The sequence below is a fragment of the Lampris incognitus genome, chromosome 8 (assembly GCF_029633865.1).
Source record: "Lampris incognitus isolate fLamInc1 chromosome 8, fLamInc1.hap2, whole genome shotgun sequence".
Lineage (NCBI taxonomy): Eukaryota > Metazoa > Chordata > Actinopteri > Lampriformes > Lampridae > Lampris > Lampris incognitus.
This window is the reverse complement of record NC_079218.1, coordinates 785,001-802,047: the sequence shown is the minus strand read 5'-3', so window position 1 is coordinate 802,047 and position 17,047 is coordinate 785,001. Positions and strand designations below refer to the sequence as shown.

Genomic DNA, 17,047 nt, shown 5'->3' with positions numbered 1-17,047 from the left:
ATCGCGAGCAGTGAGAGCAAGATCTTGGCACAGATAGATTCATTCACAGAGGATCTGAATGCAAAAATAGACGCTATAAAGGCCGGCATGGCGAAACAAGAGACCTGTCTGAAAGACGTGGAGGACGGCCTGAACACATACTCAGACAAGACCACGAAAATGGAGGAGGACATCGGCCAGCTAAAATCTGAAGTCGCTATGCTACGCCAGAAGGTAGACGGTATGGAGAGGCGACAACGCCGGTGTAATGCACGTATTGTCGGGATAAAGGAGGTACTGGAGACCAGCGGAGGAGGCCAGCAGCCTACTGTTACCATCGCTACACTACTGCAGGAGTTACTGGGCCTCAGCTTCACCCCGACCCTAGACCGGGCTCACCGCGGCCTGCGGCACTCGACCAACAAAGGAGAACCCCACAGGATCATCGTGGTGGAGTTTCACTATTTCTCAGAGAGGGAGGAGGTTTTCCGCAAAGCTGCCCGTTCAGCTCCATTGAGCCTGCACGGCAAGAGAGTGAGCATCTTCCCGGATTACACCGCGGCAGTGGCGAAGAAGAGAGCGGCCTTCTCCGAAGCTAAACGGCTCCACCGGAGCTGCCAGGGCGTCAAGTTCGGGATCCAGTTCCTGGCGGTGCTTCGTATCACTTCATCGTCCGGCCAAGAAAAGCGGTTCGAAGACCCATCTAAGGCGATGGGTTATATCAGGGAGAATCTAAAGCCTCAGGACAATGTACAGTAAGATGTTGATGAACTCCAATATATTTGTGGCTAACTGGTATTGGCGGCTAATTGATATTAGCTGCTAAGTGCCAACAGCTAGCGGAAGTAACTAGCTAAGACACCAAGGCAACAGGGTAACGTTATGGTTTAACTTTATCTATTTACTTTAACTTTTGTAATTTGAGACTCACAGATAATGTTACATTTTTCATTTAATAAGAATGTCTCATACCTGCTGCCCATTTAAAAAAGCTATTTTTCTGTTTTATTATTATCGTGTGTGTGCATGTATATGTGTGTATGGATGCTAATTATTATGAGACCCGTAACAGTGCTTTGGTGACGACTGCTAGGGCGACACCCAGGTCAGTGCCACTTACCTACAAAGGAACTGTATTATAACTGCTGTTATATGGGTGTAGATATATTTTACTTCCTTTTCTTTTTTTTTTTTTTAATTTAAATTTTTTTTTTTAATATGGGTGTTGATATATAGTTCTTAGGTATATAAATACTTTTTGGATTTAATATAATCTTAACAAGACCACTGTTCGCCCTGGTTGGGGCTTGTTAGAGGGTTTTTATATGGTTATTTGCCAGGTTATACTAGAAATGGGGGATGCGATCTCTAGGGAATTAGTAGATCAGCATGGGTTCTCAAGGCTCTGTTTTTGTTTTGTAGCTAGTAGGCAGGGACTTTTTCTTTTCTTTTCTCTTTTCATTTTTAGAAAAAATGTTTGACACTCAGAATACAGGTTATCTTCGTTTTTTGAGCTGGAATATAAAGGGAATTCACAATCCAGTAAAGCGTAGTAGGGTTTTTGTACATTTAAAATCTTTGAGAGCTGATGTCATGTTCTTACAGGAAACGCACCTTCGGTCAAGTGAACACACAAAACTAAAAAAAGCTTGGATAGGACAAATTTTCTGTTCCAGGAATGAGAACAGAACGCGGGGCACGGCCATCTTGATCAGGAAGGGTATCCCATTCATTCCACTACTGACTATTTCTGACCCCAGGGGAAGGTATGTGATAGTGACGGGTAACCTGTATGGTACACCTGTGGCACTGGCAAATGTATATGGACCAAACTGGGATGACCCACTTTTTTTCTCTAGTTTCATAGCAGCCCTCCCAGACTTAAATAATTACCGATTAATATTGGGGGGAGATTTTAATTGTGTATTACATCCATATTTGGACAGATCAAACCCAAGACCTAATAGTAAAGTTTCGAAGGCAGGTGCTGTTATCCATTCATTTATGGAATCCTACTCTCTTTTTGATCCCTGGAGAAGAAACAACCCAACTACTAAACAATACTCCTTTTTTTCCCCAGTGCACCATTCTTACTCAAGGATTGATTTTTTTCTCCTGGATAGTAGGGTCCTTCCTATGGTTAGGGGGAGCCAATATAATAGTATTGTTATTTCGGATCATAGTCCTGTACATCTAGATATAGGTTTCATAGACTGCCCTAAACCCCAACGCACCTGGCGATTTGATCCTCTATTACTGTCCAGGGACTCCTTTAAAAATTTTCTCTCCCAGCAGATAGATATCTTTATGGAATTCAACCAAACTCCAGATATGCCACTAACTATTGTTTGGGAGGCTCTCAAAGCCTACCTTAGAGGCCAAATAATCTCATACACAGCACATGAGAGAAAGAAACATAAACATCGTCTAACAGAACTGTCCCATAGTATAGCGGAAGTAGACCGTTCATATGCCGATTCCCCAACACCTGAACTTTATAAGAAAAAATTATTATTAAAAACAGAATTCGACAATCTCTCCATTAAACAAACAGAACAATTATTCTTTAAATCAAAACAGACATTTTATGAGCATGGAGAGAAAGCTGGAAAACTATTAGCCCATCAGGTTAGACAGTCCATAGCCGCTAACACTATTTCTGAAATTTGCACAGCAGCTGGGGTAAAGACTGCCGACCCTGACACCATCAATAACCAGTTTAAACAATTTTATATTACCCTTTATAGTTCAAAACCGCCCAGCGACTTGTTGCATATTTCAACTTTTTTAGACGGTCTGACCACACCAAAAATTGCCCTTGAAGACAGAGCACAGATAGACAGAGAGATATCAACAGAGGAAGTGATACAAGCAATTAAATCCATGCAGAGCAACAAAGCACCAGGTCCGGATGGTTTCACAATTGAAATGTATAAAGAATTTGCTACCAAGCTGGCACCAATACTTAACCTGATGTATCAGGAAATTTTTAACCAACAGAAATTGCCCCAAACTATGATGCAGGCAGTCATATCAGTGTTACTTAAAAAAGAAAAAGATCCCCTAATGTGTGGCTCCTACCGTCCTGTAAGCTTGTTGAATTGCGACTACAAAATCCTTACAAAAATCTTGGCCACCCGTATTGAAACTGTTGTCCCAACGGTTGTTAACCCTGATCAAACTGGTTTTATACCAGGCAGGCAGTCATTCTATAACATGCGCCGCCTATTTAATGTACTGTACACACCACATTCCGTAGAACAGACAGAAGTAGTGATTTCTGTAGATGCTGAGAAGGCATTTGACCGGATCGAATGGCAATATCTATTTGCTGTTCTAGAAAGGTTTGGCTTTGGTTTCACATTCCTAGCATGGGTTAAAATATTGTATTGCTCACCGACAGCCGCAGTGCGGACGAATAATATTATTTCTGATTATTTTTCACTACATAGGGGCTGCAGACAGGGCTGCAGCCTCTCTCCTTACTTGTTCGATTTGGCAATTGAGCCACTCGCTATAGCTCTTAGGGCAGAGGATGGCATTAAAGGTATCTCACGAGGTGGTAAATTGCATAAGGTATCACTTTATGCAGATGACCTGTTGTTATATATATCCAACCCAACAGAATCTATACCAAGACTATTACTTACCCTGGATAACTTTGGTCGCCTGTCCGGTTATAAGATAAACTATTCAAAGAGCTAGCTTTTTCCGATTAACCACACTGATAGAGACTACTCTAGCTTTCCATTCAAACTTGAACATAATGTATTTACATATTTAGGAATCAAAGTCACTCATACAATGGGGAGGTTATATAACCATAACTTTAAAACACTAATGGAACGAATAAAACAAGATTTTAAAAAGTGGTCAACGCTACCAATTTCATTAGCGGGCCGCATTAATATAGTTAAAATGACAGTCTTACCCAGATTTCTCTATCTTTTTCAAATGATTCCCATATTCATACATAAGACAACTTTTCAACAATTAGATAGATTAATTTCATCATTCATCTGGAACAATTCAAACCCCAGGATGAAGAAAATATACTTGGAGGTCCCTAAGGAGACAGGGGGATTAGGCTTGCCTAACTTTATTTGTTACTACTGGGCTGCGAACATTGTAAAACTTTTACATTGGGCATTTACATATGAGAATCAACAGGGTACAGATTGGGTTCACATGGAACTCTTATCCAATCCTTTACCGATATTCACCTCTCCACTACCACATAATCGTAACATACAAATAACAAACCCAGTGGTTAAAGCTTCACTTAGGATATGGCTCCAGTTTAGGAGGCATTTTGGATTAAAGCATGCTAGCGGTCTTTTTCCAGTAGCAAATAATCAATTCTTCTTGCCATCTGTGATAGATAACACATTTCAACTTTGGCATAGAAATGGACTGGTGTTTTTCTGTGATCTATTTAAAGATGGAACATTCGCCTCATTTGAAACACTTACCAAAGACCATAACATACCCAGATCCCATTTTTTTAGATACCTTCAAATCCGTAGTTTTGCCAAGAAAGTGTTTCCCTCATTTCCGTATCTGCCAACCAGGAGCCAATTAGATGTTATTCTAGAGAAGGATCCCTTTGGGAAAAAACGGGTCTCTATAATTTACACACTGATACAGGGATTGAAACAGATATCCTGGGACAAAACAAAAACTGCATGGGAGAGAGATTTGGGTGTAGAGCTTTCTGAAGAGGCATGGCGGGACAGCTTAACTCGTATTCATACGTCTTCATTGTGTATATGACATGGGTTAATTCAGTTTAAGGTGCTTCACTGTCTTCACTACTCGGGAGACAAGCTTGTCAGAATCTTTCACACCACAGACCCTAGCTGTCCGAGGTGCAGTCATAGTCCAGCCTCGGTGGGACACATGTTCTGGATATGCCCCTCCCTCAACAGTTATTGGGGACAGATATTTAATGTATTCTCACATATCTGTAAACAGACCATAAACCCCGATTTTCACACAGCCGTCTTTGGCATACCACCCCCTAACTGTAAGGTCACAACTTTGCAGGCAAATGCTCTAGCATTTGCCTCATTACTAGCACGCAGACTTATCCTATTTAACTGGAAGTCAAATAAAGCGCCATCATTTTTGCAGTGGTTGAGGGAGGTGCTGTCCTTTCTACCTTTAGAAAAGCTCCGATATAAAATATGTAAAACCCGCAAAAACTTTACTTTGACCTGGAGTCCTTTCATAGACTTTATTGAAGGGTTTCCCTTTTATTGAATGTACTTTTTATTTACCTGGTTGTAACGAAAATACTTATAGATATATGTGTACAACTTTATATTGTCTCCAAAAATATGGTTATTATGTGGAATTGGAATAAGAAATCCCTGCGTAGTCTTTTTTTTTTTTTTTTTTTGAGCCTTGGGGGGGAGGGTGGATTCCTGCATGTTTATTTTTATTGTTGTTGTTGTTCATGTGCTTTGTATACCTGTTCCAAAAAAACTTGAAAATTGGAAAATAAAGTTTATAAAAAATAAAAAAAAAGAAGAATCCTTCAGTGTATGAGGCCTTCAAAACAGGCAAATTTTCAGTGCAGCTGTCAAGTAACAACCCATTTGGGTGACTCCCTGTGGACCAGGCTACAGAAGTCACAGTTAACAAAGACACACAGACTCCTGGAGGCACATCACGGTTCAGCCTGAATGCTGGAGCTATTACGTGCTACTACATAACAGCTGAGCACTGCAGTGCATTCCTGGGACAGTTAAGGGAGATGGTGCAAGGCACCAAATCAATGCTTTGTCATGCAGAGCTACAGCAGCCAAGAATCCGAAAAGATGAGGAGGCAGTTTCAGCAGTGGTTAGCCTCATACATGGATGGGTCAACCCATTTGCAGAGAAGCGGGACCTCATTAGCATCTCTACAGCAAGGGCAGCGCCCAAGGACATTGCCTCTGACCTGTGAAGGCATATGAGATTGGTGAGCAATGCTATAGAACCTTCAAGGATGAGAGACTAAAGAAAGATCCACCAGCAAAGAAATTCCACGACCCAATCAAAACCAACAAACTGAATACCTTCAGTGATATGTGTAAGAAGAGAGAAATTAAATCAAATGGAAGGGCAATCATCTTCAGGGGAAGAAGCAGCTTGACAGGACCGCCCACTTCCACCGAGTTGATTGATCACTGCCAGCTGTTTTCAGCTTCCACCTTTGTGAGTGGTGGCTTCGTGAGATTGACAACTTTTCTTTTTCTTTTACTAGTTCTTTATATTCTGCCCTAACCTCCTCATTTTGTTCTGATTTAGCTATTTTCTGTGCTTAGTTCACTTATCGCTAGATTCTCTCGTTTCTTTCTTATACGAATCTTGTGTTTAGTAGGTAGCTTCTTGTTCCCAGTTTGTTACTAGCTTTGAGCTTAGCCTAGCTTACCAGTTAGCTCTATTACATTCGCAGTCAAAGCAGCCTCGTTAAAATGATGGCGTTTTGCTAACGCTGTTCTTCAAGGTCAGAATAGAAATACCATCAAAACGGGTTTCATTCTTCCTGGGAATAGCATTGGTCAGATTTCCCAACTGTGAAATTTAAATCTGCATGCAACCCAAGTCGAAGCCATAACAATCAAAACAAAAGTTAAAGTGAACCAGCAGGCTAAATGACAAGTGTTCTGTGTGCCTACTGTGACGCATCGACTTTTATACCTTTAATTGGAAAGACAAGCCAAGAAAGGGGAGACATAGTAGGATAAATCAGCACAGGAAGCTGCAGCTTGAGTGTTTCTGCCTATGCAAAAATGAAGCTGCACACTAGCAGATTTTGACCAGATGGTTAATAAGAGAATAATATCTTTACATTTTGTCTTGATGTGTGGCGGACATCCTCTTTTGTTCGTCCATTCATATTCAAGTTCATGTGGGTGCTCTAATCCCGTCCCTGCCCCCCACCAGGATTCTCAACATGTGAATCAGCCCCGCCAGCAGCAGAAGGTTGACCAAAAGGAGACTGCCTGGACTGACACAGAAACTAGACTGATCTGCTCATTAATTCCTAGAAATAGATTCATCAGCTAAAACTGACCAAGATCTCTTGAAGCAATACTTCTCCAGCATAGCTTCCTTCATTTTAGTTCATGAATAGTCAAAAGTGATAATAGCTACCTTGGGAGTTCTTAGTTAACAACACATTTTTTTCTGCCCAAATTTCTGCTCACTTGCATTTTCAAAGCCTTGACCTAAAGAAATAAAATCCATGGTAACTTGAATCCAGACAAAATTATAATTTTGTGATCCACGAACATTTTCATGTTAGTGTGTTCAACAGTGTAGGGGTTCTACCAAACTAAAAAGTGGCTTTCGGTCTTTCCGCCCACACACCATCTTGATGCCACATGGGCCACTAATCTGTCAACAGGAGTGAGCTATAACCACACACGTTCGAAACCTTTAGATACTGCAAAAATAAAAATGTATAACCTAAACAAGGGTTTTTTTTCCCTTATTACACTGTTCCTATGCATGACCTTCTCAAACCAACAACATATTTGGTTACAAGTGTCCTGTTATGATGCCATTTACTGTATAGGCTGAACTGATGTTGGTTAACACAAGCCGACAAGCTGTGGAGAAGTACACACATCCCATCAATAGTGAGTCAATCTGCATACATTCAAACTGTGCTTGTTCATAAAACAAACAAGGAGAATGTTGCCCACATCCATCTGAGATCAAATAAGGGGAAAATTGGGACTCGATCTTTCTTACATGCAAGCACCTTTTTAGACATCGTTAGCCATTTTACAAATACTTCTCCTTTCTCTACAACTCCCTCTTTAGTAATTACTTCAAACAACAAATATTCTTTATTTACATATTGCATAGGCACACTTTTTTTTCCGTAAAAATGATCTGTCCAATGCCTTCCATGCATAAAAGTGTATAGGAGACCTGCTACGAGACAAGCAGAGTTACGAATACAGACATAAGGATCACAACAAATTAAGCAACACCAAATTACGTGTGTGTGTGTGTGTGTGTGTGTGTGCGTGTGTGTGTATATATACGTATATATATAGCTGATTTTGGCATGAAACAGACTTGTACTGTCTCATAAAGAATTTACTTGAATCACTGGATTATTTTTATATATATAAGAATAAGCCCATTTCTTGTATTGTGCAGTTGTTGTCATAGTGCAGTTATCAGCTACACTATGCAGGGCGTCAGAGAGAGAAAGTTGATGGAGGACTGCAAGGAGAGGAAAAAAAATATGACTCCTGATGGATGCACACCAACTGGTATTTAGTCCTCCACCAAAAGCACTTGATCCAACAGCTACAAACATGGCCTGATTGTGCTTCTAGAAGATTACTGGCCAACCTGGAAAAGCCGTGTGAAGATATCAAACTCAAAGACGGAGATGTAATCGTTGCAGGTGAGGTCAATAGTGGACTTGAGGGCCATGGCCTCCAAGCCTGAGCTGATGAGATGCACTTCATGAAGGCACTGTCGGAAGACTTTCCATGGCACTATTGTCCTGCAGAGGGAGTAATAAGAGTCCAGTTATAGAGTCATACAAACAGCAATTTCTACGATAGGTTTGCAGTTTAAGCATATAAAATGTCGTTTCATTCATTATTTATACTTAAATGATGTTAAATTTTGGCAGTAATTGATTGTATTAAACATTACGTTTTCTTATGTGTACTGAAACACTAGCACTTAAGCTAAGGTTACGTACTTAAGCTATGGTTATGTGCCTTAAACTAAGGTTATGTACTTAAGCTACGGTTATGTACCTTAAACTAAGGTTATGTACTTAAGCTACGGTTATGTACCTTAAACTAAGGTTATGTATTTAAGCTACGGTTATGTACCTTAAACTAAGGTTATGTACTTAAGCTACGGTTATGTACCGTAAACTAAGGTTATGTACTTAAGCTACGGTTATGTACCTTAAACTAAGGTTATATACTACTTAAGCTACGGTTATGTACCTTAAACTAAGGTTATGTACTTAAGCTACGGTTATGTACCTTAAACTAAGGTTATATACTACTTAAGCTACGGTTATGTACCTTAAACTAAGGTTATATACTACTTAAGCTACGGTTATGTACCTTAAACTAAGGTTATGTACTTAAGCTACGGTTATGTATCTTAAACTAAGGTTATGTACTTAAGCTACGGTTATGCACCTTCAAAACTTCAATGTCTTTGCTAGACTAACAATACTGACCTGAAATACCTTATCTTTGTCATCAAACTAAACTTGGGCACATGAGATGGGTTTCAAAACATTAAGACAACAGGCACATAGGATTTTATCCTTTATGGCAGTAACATGTAGAGTCTCACTGTTAGGAAAAACAAGTTATCTCATGACAGTAACATAGGCAAGAAGGAAGACAGTCTTGTACTGCACATTCTTGTGCCCAATGAAGGATAAACCCTTCCAAGTTTGGGCTATTTTCTCCATCAACCCGAAGTCCAATTATGCATTTTTTTTCCTTTCATTGTGCATTCTTGAGGGGTTTCATAGAAATGTGTGTCTGTAATGGAGGCATAACCCCAGGAATCCATTTACAAAAATATCAGGAGAAGTAGGTCCACTGTGAAGACACTTTTGAAGGTGCCCCCTTGAAAATTCGGGGAAGAGATCTACTGAACTGCTTTTTTCAATTGGGACCCAGCAAACACAACGCTAAAGCTCTCATGAAACATTTCCGCCATGCTTGTTGTCTCCTGTATTAATGTACAACTATTTCATTTATCTCTGCAACCACTGGAGTATGTTGTACCCCTCGGCTTAAAGCCCGCCTGCTCTCCAGGCCTCAGCATGAACGTTTCCCGTTTGGCTTCAGATAATCACAGAACACATAAAGAACCTTCCAAAATATTAGCAACCTACTCATCCTTTCTTGCGATGTTAGCTTTCTTCACATTCTCAACATTTATCCTATCTTATTCTTTTATCTTCTCTTCCAGCACACCAAGACACACAGAAAAACACAGACACACAAACACACACCACCAAGTGAGCGCTGAGGGATCACATTCTCCAGATGAGTAACATCACTGAGAAAGAAGCACCCACATGTAACAGACTAAGAAGTAGCAGGCAGCATGACAAATGAAGGCAAATGAGGTACAACACTGATGCTGATGTTGCCGTTGGATCCATCACGCAGTGAACATGGACAGTTTAAACCACAACATTTAAGGTTCAGTCTGTACTCTAGATTGGTATAATTACAGCAAAACACGGGTAAAAACATGAAAATCAACAAAAGCTACAACTGCCACATCAGATCTTGTGTTACCAAAGGAAAATAAGCAAAAATGGCAGGGGACAGAGGGAGAGAGAGGCGAGCATGCGACGAGGGTAGGAAAAGTAAAAGCACGAGCACTGTGTACTTTACTCTCTCGTGAGTGCAGACTGAGGGCAAAACCTCTTTTGAAACTTGCTGCATGTCACTGGGCTTTACTTACAATGGCTGTAGGAAAGCCTCACACTGCTTGTGGAAACAACACTTAAACCAACGCACCACTGACCACAACTTCAATATGCACTTGACTGGCTATATTAGCCACACAGCCTCACCCAAAGCTGCACCAGGCCTTTGCTCTTCTGGAAACCACCCACCGGTGCAGCACCATGATATTATCATGGTACTAAACCATAAACACGCAAATCGTTTTTCCTTCTACATTTACATTTTTGAATCTGTGTGTATGACCTAAACCCCTTCTGAAGAGGGCAATATGCCATGTCATGAATAACACGATCAGGAAGTTTGGTGATGTGGAGGAAAAATGAATCAAGTCATATTTGTCTCGTTTTGAAAAAGTCACTGGACCAGGTTTGAGACAATTATTTTTGGGGGTTCTTTAGAACCCCCCCCCCTTTTCTCCCCAACTGCATCCAACCAATTACCCCACTCTTCTGAGCCATCCCGGTTGCTGCTTCACCCCCTCTGCCGATCCAGGGAGGGCTGCAGACTACCACATGCCTCCTCCCATACATGTGGAGTCACCAGCTGCTTTGCAACTTGATTGATTGATTGATTGATTGATTAATACTGAGGAGTTTCACCAGGGGGACGTAGCGCATGGGAGGATCACGCTAATCCCCCAGTTTCCTCACCCCCCCAAACAGGTGCCCCAACCGACCAGAGGAGGCACTAGTGCAGCAACCAGGACACATACCCACATCTGACTTCCCACCCGCAGACACGGCCAATTGTGTCAGTAGGGATGCCCGACCAAGCCGAGGTAACACGGGGATTCAGACCACCGATCCCCATGTTGGTAGGCAACGGAATAGACCGCTACGCTACCCGGATGCCCGGTTTGAGACAATTATAACAGTGATTTAAAATAACTTCACCAAGGCTCTACTAATTTATGGGGAGAAAAGCTGGTTTAATGCAGTTTTCAAATATTGCACGGCCTCTTTCACAACAGTATGGGTCTTTCACAGGGTTTATGGCAAGTCAAATCCTCCTCTCAACCAGAGGAAGCTGAGGTTTGTAATAATCTATAATAGATTAGTCTTTGGAGTGGCTGTGAACAAAGTTGAGCACAACCAGAGCGGGAAACAGTATTTAAACTGAAGCAAGGGGGTACTTGTTTAGAGGCTGTCTTCAAAGGTCGAACGCTTGCTATAATTCACCCTTGTACAAGTCTCTCATAGGGAATACCTGCATAAGCCCTGCCTGGCACTGTCAGATTTTTGCCACTGCAGAGGTGATGTTACACAGAGACAGGCTGTTATCCCAACACCATGACATGTAGCTGAAGCCTTGGACCATACACATACTCTGAGATGCAGTCATTTTCCTTTGTTTATACTGGTTTCCCTATATCTGATTTACTATCAAATCAATTGATTTAGGCTAGTTTCTTTAAGGTAACAGAGACTTGGGTCTTGAGAAAAGTATGAATATTTTGTTTACTACTTCCTATCCAAATTTAACAGTGCCCACTTTCTGGGTATCCTTCTACCAAGAATTAATTCGGGTAAAGGGGAAAGTCTTCATCTCCAAATTCAGAGCTCTCTATGCCATTGTTGTTGTTTTTTTCCTTAACGGATTTGTCCTTCGCTAAGTACTATGACCTTTCTTTAATAAAATGGAACATTCAAAGGTGATGTTTTTGTTTGGTATTTTTACCTTTATTTGACAGCGACAGAAGACAGGCAGAGAGGAAAATGGGAGAGAGGGGTATGACATGCAATAAATGTCACCGGCTGGAATCAAACCAGCGATGGCTGCGACCATGTGGTAGGAAGCGCCCCAAAGACTTGATCGTTTAAATGGTTCTTCAGTTCTGTTTTGTGAATAATTGGTGGTTCATTGAAGTCCCTATAGGTACCACAGAGAGTCATACAACCCTCAACGGTTTTGTCTAACACTTTGCGAATGCAACAGAACAGATTAGCTGTCACAATCTAGAGAAGCAGTAGAAAACACGCCTCCAAAATTAGCTTTTTTCAGTATCACTAGCTGCCCAAACATATGCCTTATTCATTTTTGACATCTACAACATATTCTCTTTATGTTCACTGTGTGATGGATGTCAGTAGATCTCACACCATCCCAAATAATTGGTTCTGGTTCATGATGCGTCGTCAAACCATTTCTAATGTATCTCAGTCAGCCAACCTGCTACAACACAACTCTAGAAACGCTCAGAGGAGACCAACCTGCCACAACACAACTCTAGAGAAGCTCAGAAGACCAATCTGCCACAACACAGCTCTAGAGAAGATCAGAGAAAACCAACCTGCTACAAAACAGCTCTAGAGAAGCTCGGTGAAGACCAACCTGCCACAACACAGCTCTAGAGACGTTCAGAGAAGACCAGCCTGCTACAACACAGCTCTAGAGAAGCTCAGAAGGCCAACCTGCTACAACACAACTCTAGAAACGCTCAGAGGAGACCAACCTGCCACAACACAACTCTAGAGAAGCTCAGAGGACCAATCTGCTACAACACAGCTCTAGAGAAGATCAGAGAAAACCAACCTGCCACAAAACAACTCTAGAGAAGCTCAGAAGACCAATCTGCTACAACACAGCTCTAGAGAAGATCAGAGAAGACCAACCTGCTACAAAACAGCTCTAAAGAAGCTCGGTGAAGACAAACCTGCCACAACACTGCTCTAGAGAGGCTCAGAGAAGACCAACCTGCCACAACACTGCTCTAGAGATGCTCAGAGAAGACCAACCTGCAACAGCACAGCTCTAGAGACTCTCAGAGAAGACCAACCTGCCACAACACAGCTCTAGAGACACTCAGGGAAGAGCAACCTGCCACAACACAGCTCTAGAGACTCTCAGAGAAGACCAACCTGCCACAACACAGCTCTAGAGACACTCAGGGAAGAGCAACCTGCCACAACACAGCTCTAGAGACGCTCAGAGAAGACCAACCTGCCACAACACAGCTCTAGAGACGCTCAGGGAAGAGCAACCTGCCACAACACAGCTCTAGAGACGCTCAGAGAAGACCAACCTGCCACAACACAGCTCTAGAGACGCTCAGAGAAGACCAACCTGCCACAACACAGCTCTAGAGAAGCTCAGAAGACCAACTTGCAACAGCACAGCTCTAAAGATGCTCAGAGAAGAGCACAGTTGGGGAAGGATACCTTGCGCATAAGTACACAAACATGCGGGCCAATGCACCCGAGATGTAACTGAAGTGATAACCTTGTCCCAGCTGTGCATGTTGGTGAGACAGCCTGGCTAAGTAGAGCATCTGCTCTCAGCAGGGTGTGGTTTTGTGTGTCTTTGTGTGTAAGTGTGCACACAGTGTGATAGTCTGTCTTTTCTCAACAACATCTGAACACTGATCTCTCTAGTCACTATATTGAAGAGCAGCATGACCATATGTTACCTTTCAGAAAGATAAAATACCTTCCCAGAGATGCAAAAACAAAACAAAAAGAAGAACATCCATACATCCTGACATCAAAAGTGTTTTTGTCATGTACACTACTTGACACCACATCCCTCCTTTTACAGGAAATGATATCATCAGCCGGTAAACATGCATGGGTCAATTGATGTTTAGGTGCTACTTAAGAGGGGGCAAAATAGATGAGCCATACTTTTCTCCAAAGAATCTCCTCCAGAAGTCAGCCGCATCAGCTTTGGTGATCCTGAAGGTGTCTCCCTGGAACTGTCCCCCAGGGAAGATGGCTTTGATTTCAGCCAGCATGTGGCTGAAGATCAGAGACAGCTTTGTTAGGTTCCTCCTGCAATGACAAAGAGAAAAGAGAAAAAAAAGGAAGCATTTGATGTACTGCTGGAACTTCAATGGGTTTAAATTGCAGAATTTACTTGAGCTGCAAAATCTGGGGTATTTTCCCCGAGACTGAACAGGGTCATTGTTAATGGAGTCACAAGCAGTGGCAACCAATTTACAGATGGGTTCTATATCAAAGTAGGCCAAGTCAAGTCAAGAAAGTCAAATCACAAGTCGGATCAATTTAGATCCGGCTCAGCCTCTCATCTGTGTTAATATGAGCAGATGTGAGATCTAAAACCAAAAAATCTGACGTTTTTAATGACACGATTTTACACAAGCCTACACATCACATTAACTTGACATATCGTTATTGAAAAAAAATAGCGTGGCTGAAATGTCAACTCATCTGTGTTATTTAAGGACTCAAAAGCAGATTACATCTTCAAACACACTGGGGCAGGGGTCAATTCACTCTCAGTTACTCAAATTCAGAAAGTGGAGGTGGTTAAAAGGTCAATTTTTCACATTTTGAGGCGAGTGTATTAAGGGTACACTGACACTAACCTTGAAACAAACAGGAAAAAAACGTATTGTTAACTTCACATTCTCAGGATATCCTCTGCAATTACAGGCTCTCATAAAAAGAGCACTTTTTATTTTACTCCCAACCTAATGTAAGGCATGTCATGTCGTGTTAAAAAAAAAAAAAAAAAAGCAAAATGAGAAGTCAAGTTGTACAGTGCCGATAAGGATCATCTGGCTTTGGAATGCAAACTACAGTAATTGGTATATAAACTTGGAACTGATATGGCTAAGACCAAATATCTCCAAAAATGGGTGAAATAGTGAGGTTCTGAAGTGTTTTGCGACACTCATCTCTCAAGCCCAGTGGGACTGTGCAACAGGAACGTGGTCATTACATCCAGTCTAGTGAGAGAACTTCTCATTGGTCTCATCAATGGAAGAGTTTCACTCCACAATGACATATTCGCCTTTGGCAAGAGACCGATTTAGACATGGTACAAATACACGGTTAAACTGCTAACTTGTAAACTGACTAGCAAAGGAGACTGATTTGTACCCACTAAGACAAGATAACCAGGCTACAGGCAAGCCTAGTATGTGTGTGTGTTTGCTTTCAGTTTGGGGTTTTTTTTTGAGGACGAAAAAAAACCCCACCCTCCATTGCTACATTCTTCCATGTGGCAATCAAAATGAAAGCGTACCAGTCAGTTTATGTAAAAGTAGAGCAGGCTCAGCAGTTTCTTTTAAACCATTTTATCAAAGAAATAATTGCTATAAATTGCTAATAAATTACTAATACTAGTCTGTCAAAAGTCATTTCAATAAGCTAAAGGAAGACTTTGCAAGAGGGCCCTAAAGTTTGGTGGTGAAATGTTAATGGCAACCCACGTTTTACACACCGCTACTCTCTTGTACGGATTTTTATTTTTTTATTTTTTACCCCCCCCCCCTTTTCTCCCCAATTGTACTTGGCCAATTACCCCACTCTTCCGAGCCGTCCCAGTCTCTGCTCCACTCCCTCTGCTGATCTGGGGAGGGCTGCAGACTACCACGTCTCCTCCCATACATGTGGAGTCTCCGGCCGCTTCTTTTCACCTGACAGTGAGGAGTTTCACCAGGGGGACATAGCACATGGGAGGGTCACGCTATTCCCCCCAGTTCCCCCTCCCCCCCAAACAGGCACCCCGACTGACCAGAGGAGGCGCTAGTGCCGCAACCAGGACACATACCCACATCCTGCTTCCCACCCGCAGACACGGCCAATTATGCCTGTAGGGATGCCCGACCAAGCCGGAGGTAACACAGGGATTTGAACTGGCGATCCACATGTTGGTAGGCAACAGAATAGACCACCACGCTACCCGTATGGATAAATTCTGCTCAACTCCTTGAAACTGGATCAGTTTATTTGTGAAACAGCGACGATGTTTCATGAAAATCAAGGGTTACGTCATTTTGATTCATATGCACAAAATTACAGAAAAAACCCCACTAACATTTGCTCACTTCCTTCTGGACATGGGATACCATGAGTTACTTATCACGGAGTATGAAAATAAGCTAGCAGTATTATATGAACAATCATTTGCAGCCTACTCTATGAAAAGATATGCAGTCATCCATAAAGTGAAAGCAAACACAAGTGAGATAAGAATGTATTCATTCTCTAAACCCACTTTACATAATTCAGGGGCTGGTTTGTATCCTCGCATGCATTTGTCCCGAGGGGGAACGATATCCTGCACAGGGCTCGGTCCATCAAAGGAACCACACAGACAACACATTCACATCTACAAGCAACTTGGAGTCTCCGTTTCACTTCATCTACATGTCTTTGGACGGGTGGAGAAAACTCATGCAAAACATGTATACAGTACTAGAACCCGGACTGAATTAAAGGAGGATGACGGAAGTTGTAATTTAAGAACAGCGTTTTTTTCTCTCAGCGAGTCTTATTGCCAAAGTTAGACTGATAAAGTAAGAGGTATATGACTTGCTTAGCCAAACGACACCATGATATTCACGAAAATCAATCAAGTGTGGACAGCAGGGTGGCGCTGCCTCAGGGCTGCTGTGATGTCATTAATAATCCAGCCAGAGTCTCTGATCTGGGAGGAAGTTGGGAAGGAGCCTCCAGAATGTCTCCCTTTGGCGGATGTAATACTGCTAGTTCTCCTATCCCTCCCTCCTCTGTGGGCTGTGATATTTGTCTACTGCCCGGTGAGATTAGAGTTGGGGGGGCTGCTAAACACATGCACACACTACACAGGGTGACTTTGCCCAAGGTGTATGTGAGCAGGACAAA

General features: G+C 42.0%; 1 protein-coding gene across 1 annotated transcript in view; it reads right to left on the bottom strand.

The window, feature by feature from the left end:
- The window catches only part of cblb (Cbl proto-oncogene B, E3 ubiquitin protein ligase), a 182,187-nt gene that overhangs the window by 130,718 nt on the left and 34,422 nt on the right, over positions 1 to 17,047 (bottom strand). Inside the window, exons 4-5 of the mRNA XM_056285166.1 lie at positions 14,078 to 14,224; positions 8,341 to 8,497 (exon numbers count right to left, since the gene is read on the bottom strand). Coding sequence (XP_056141141.1) covers positions 8,341 to 8,497; positions 14,078 to 14,224 — 304 coding nt within the window. The remainder of the gene's footprint in view (positions 1 to 8,340; positions 8,498 to 14,077; positions 14,225 to 17,047) is intronic.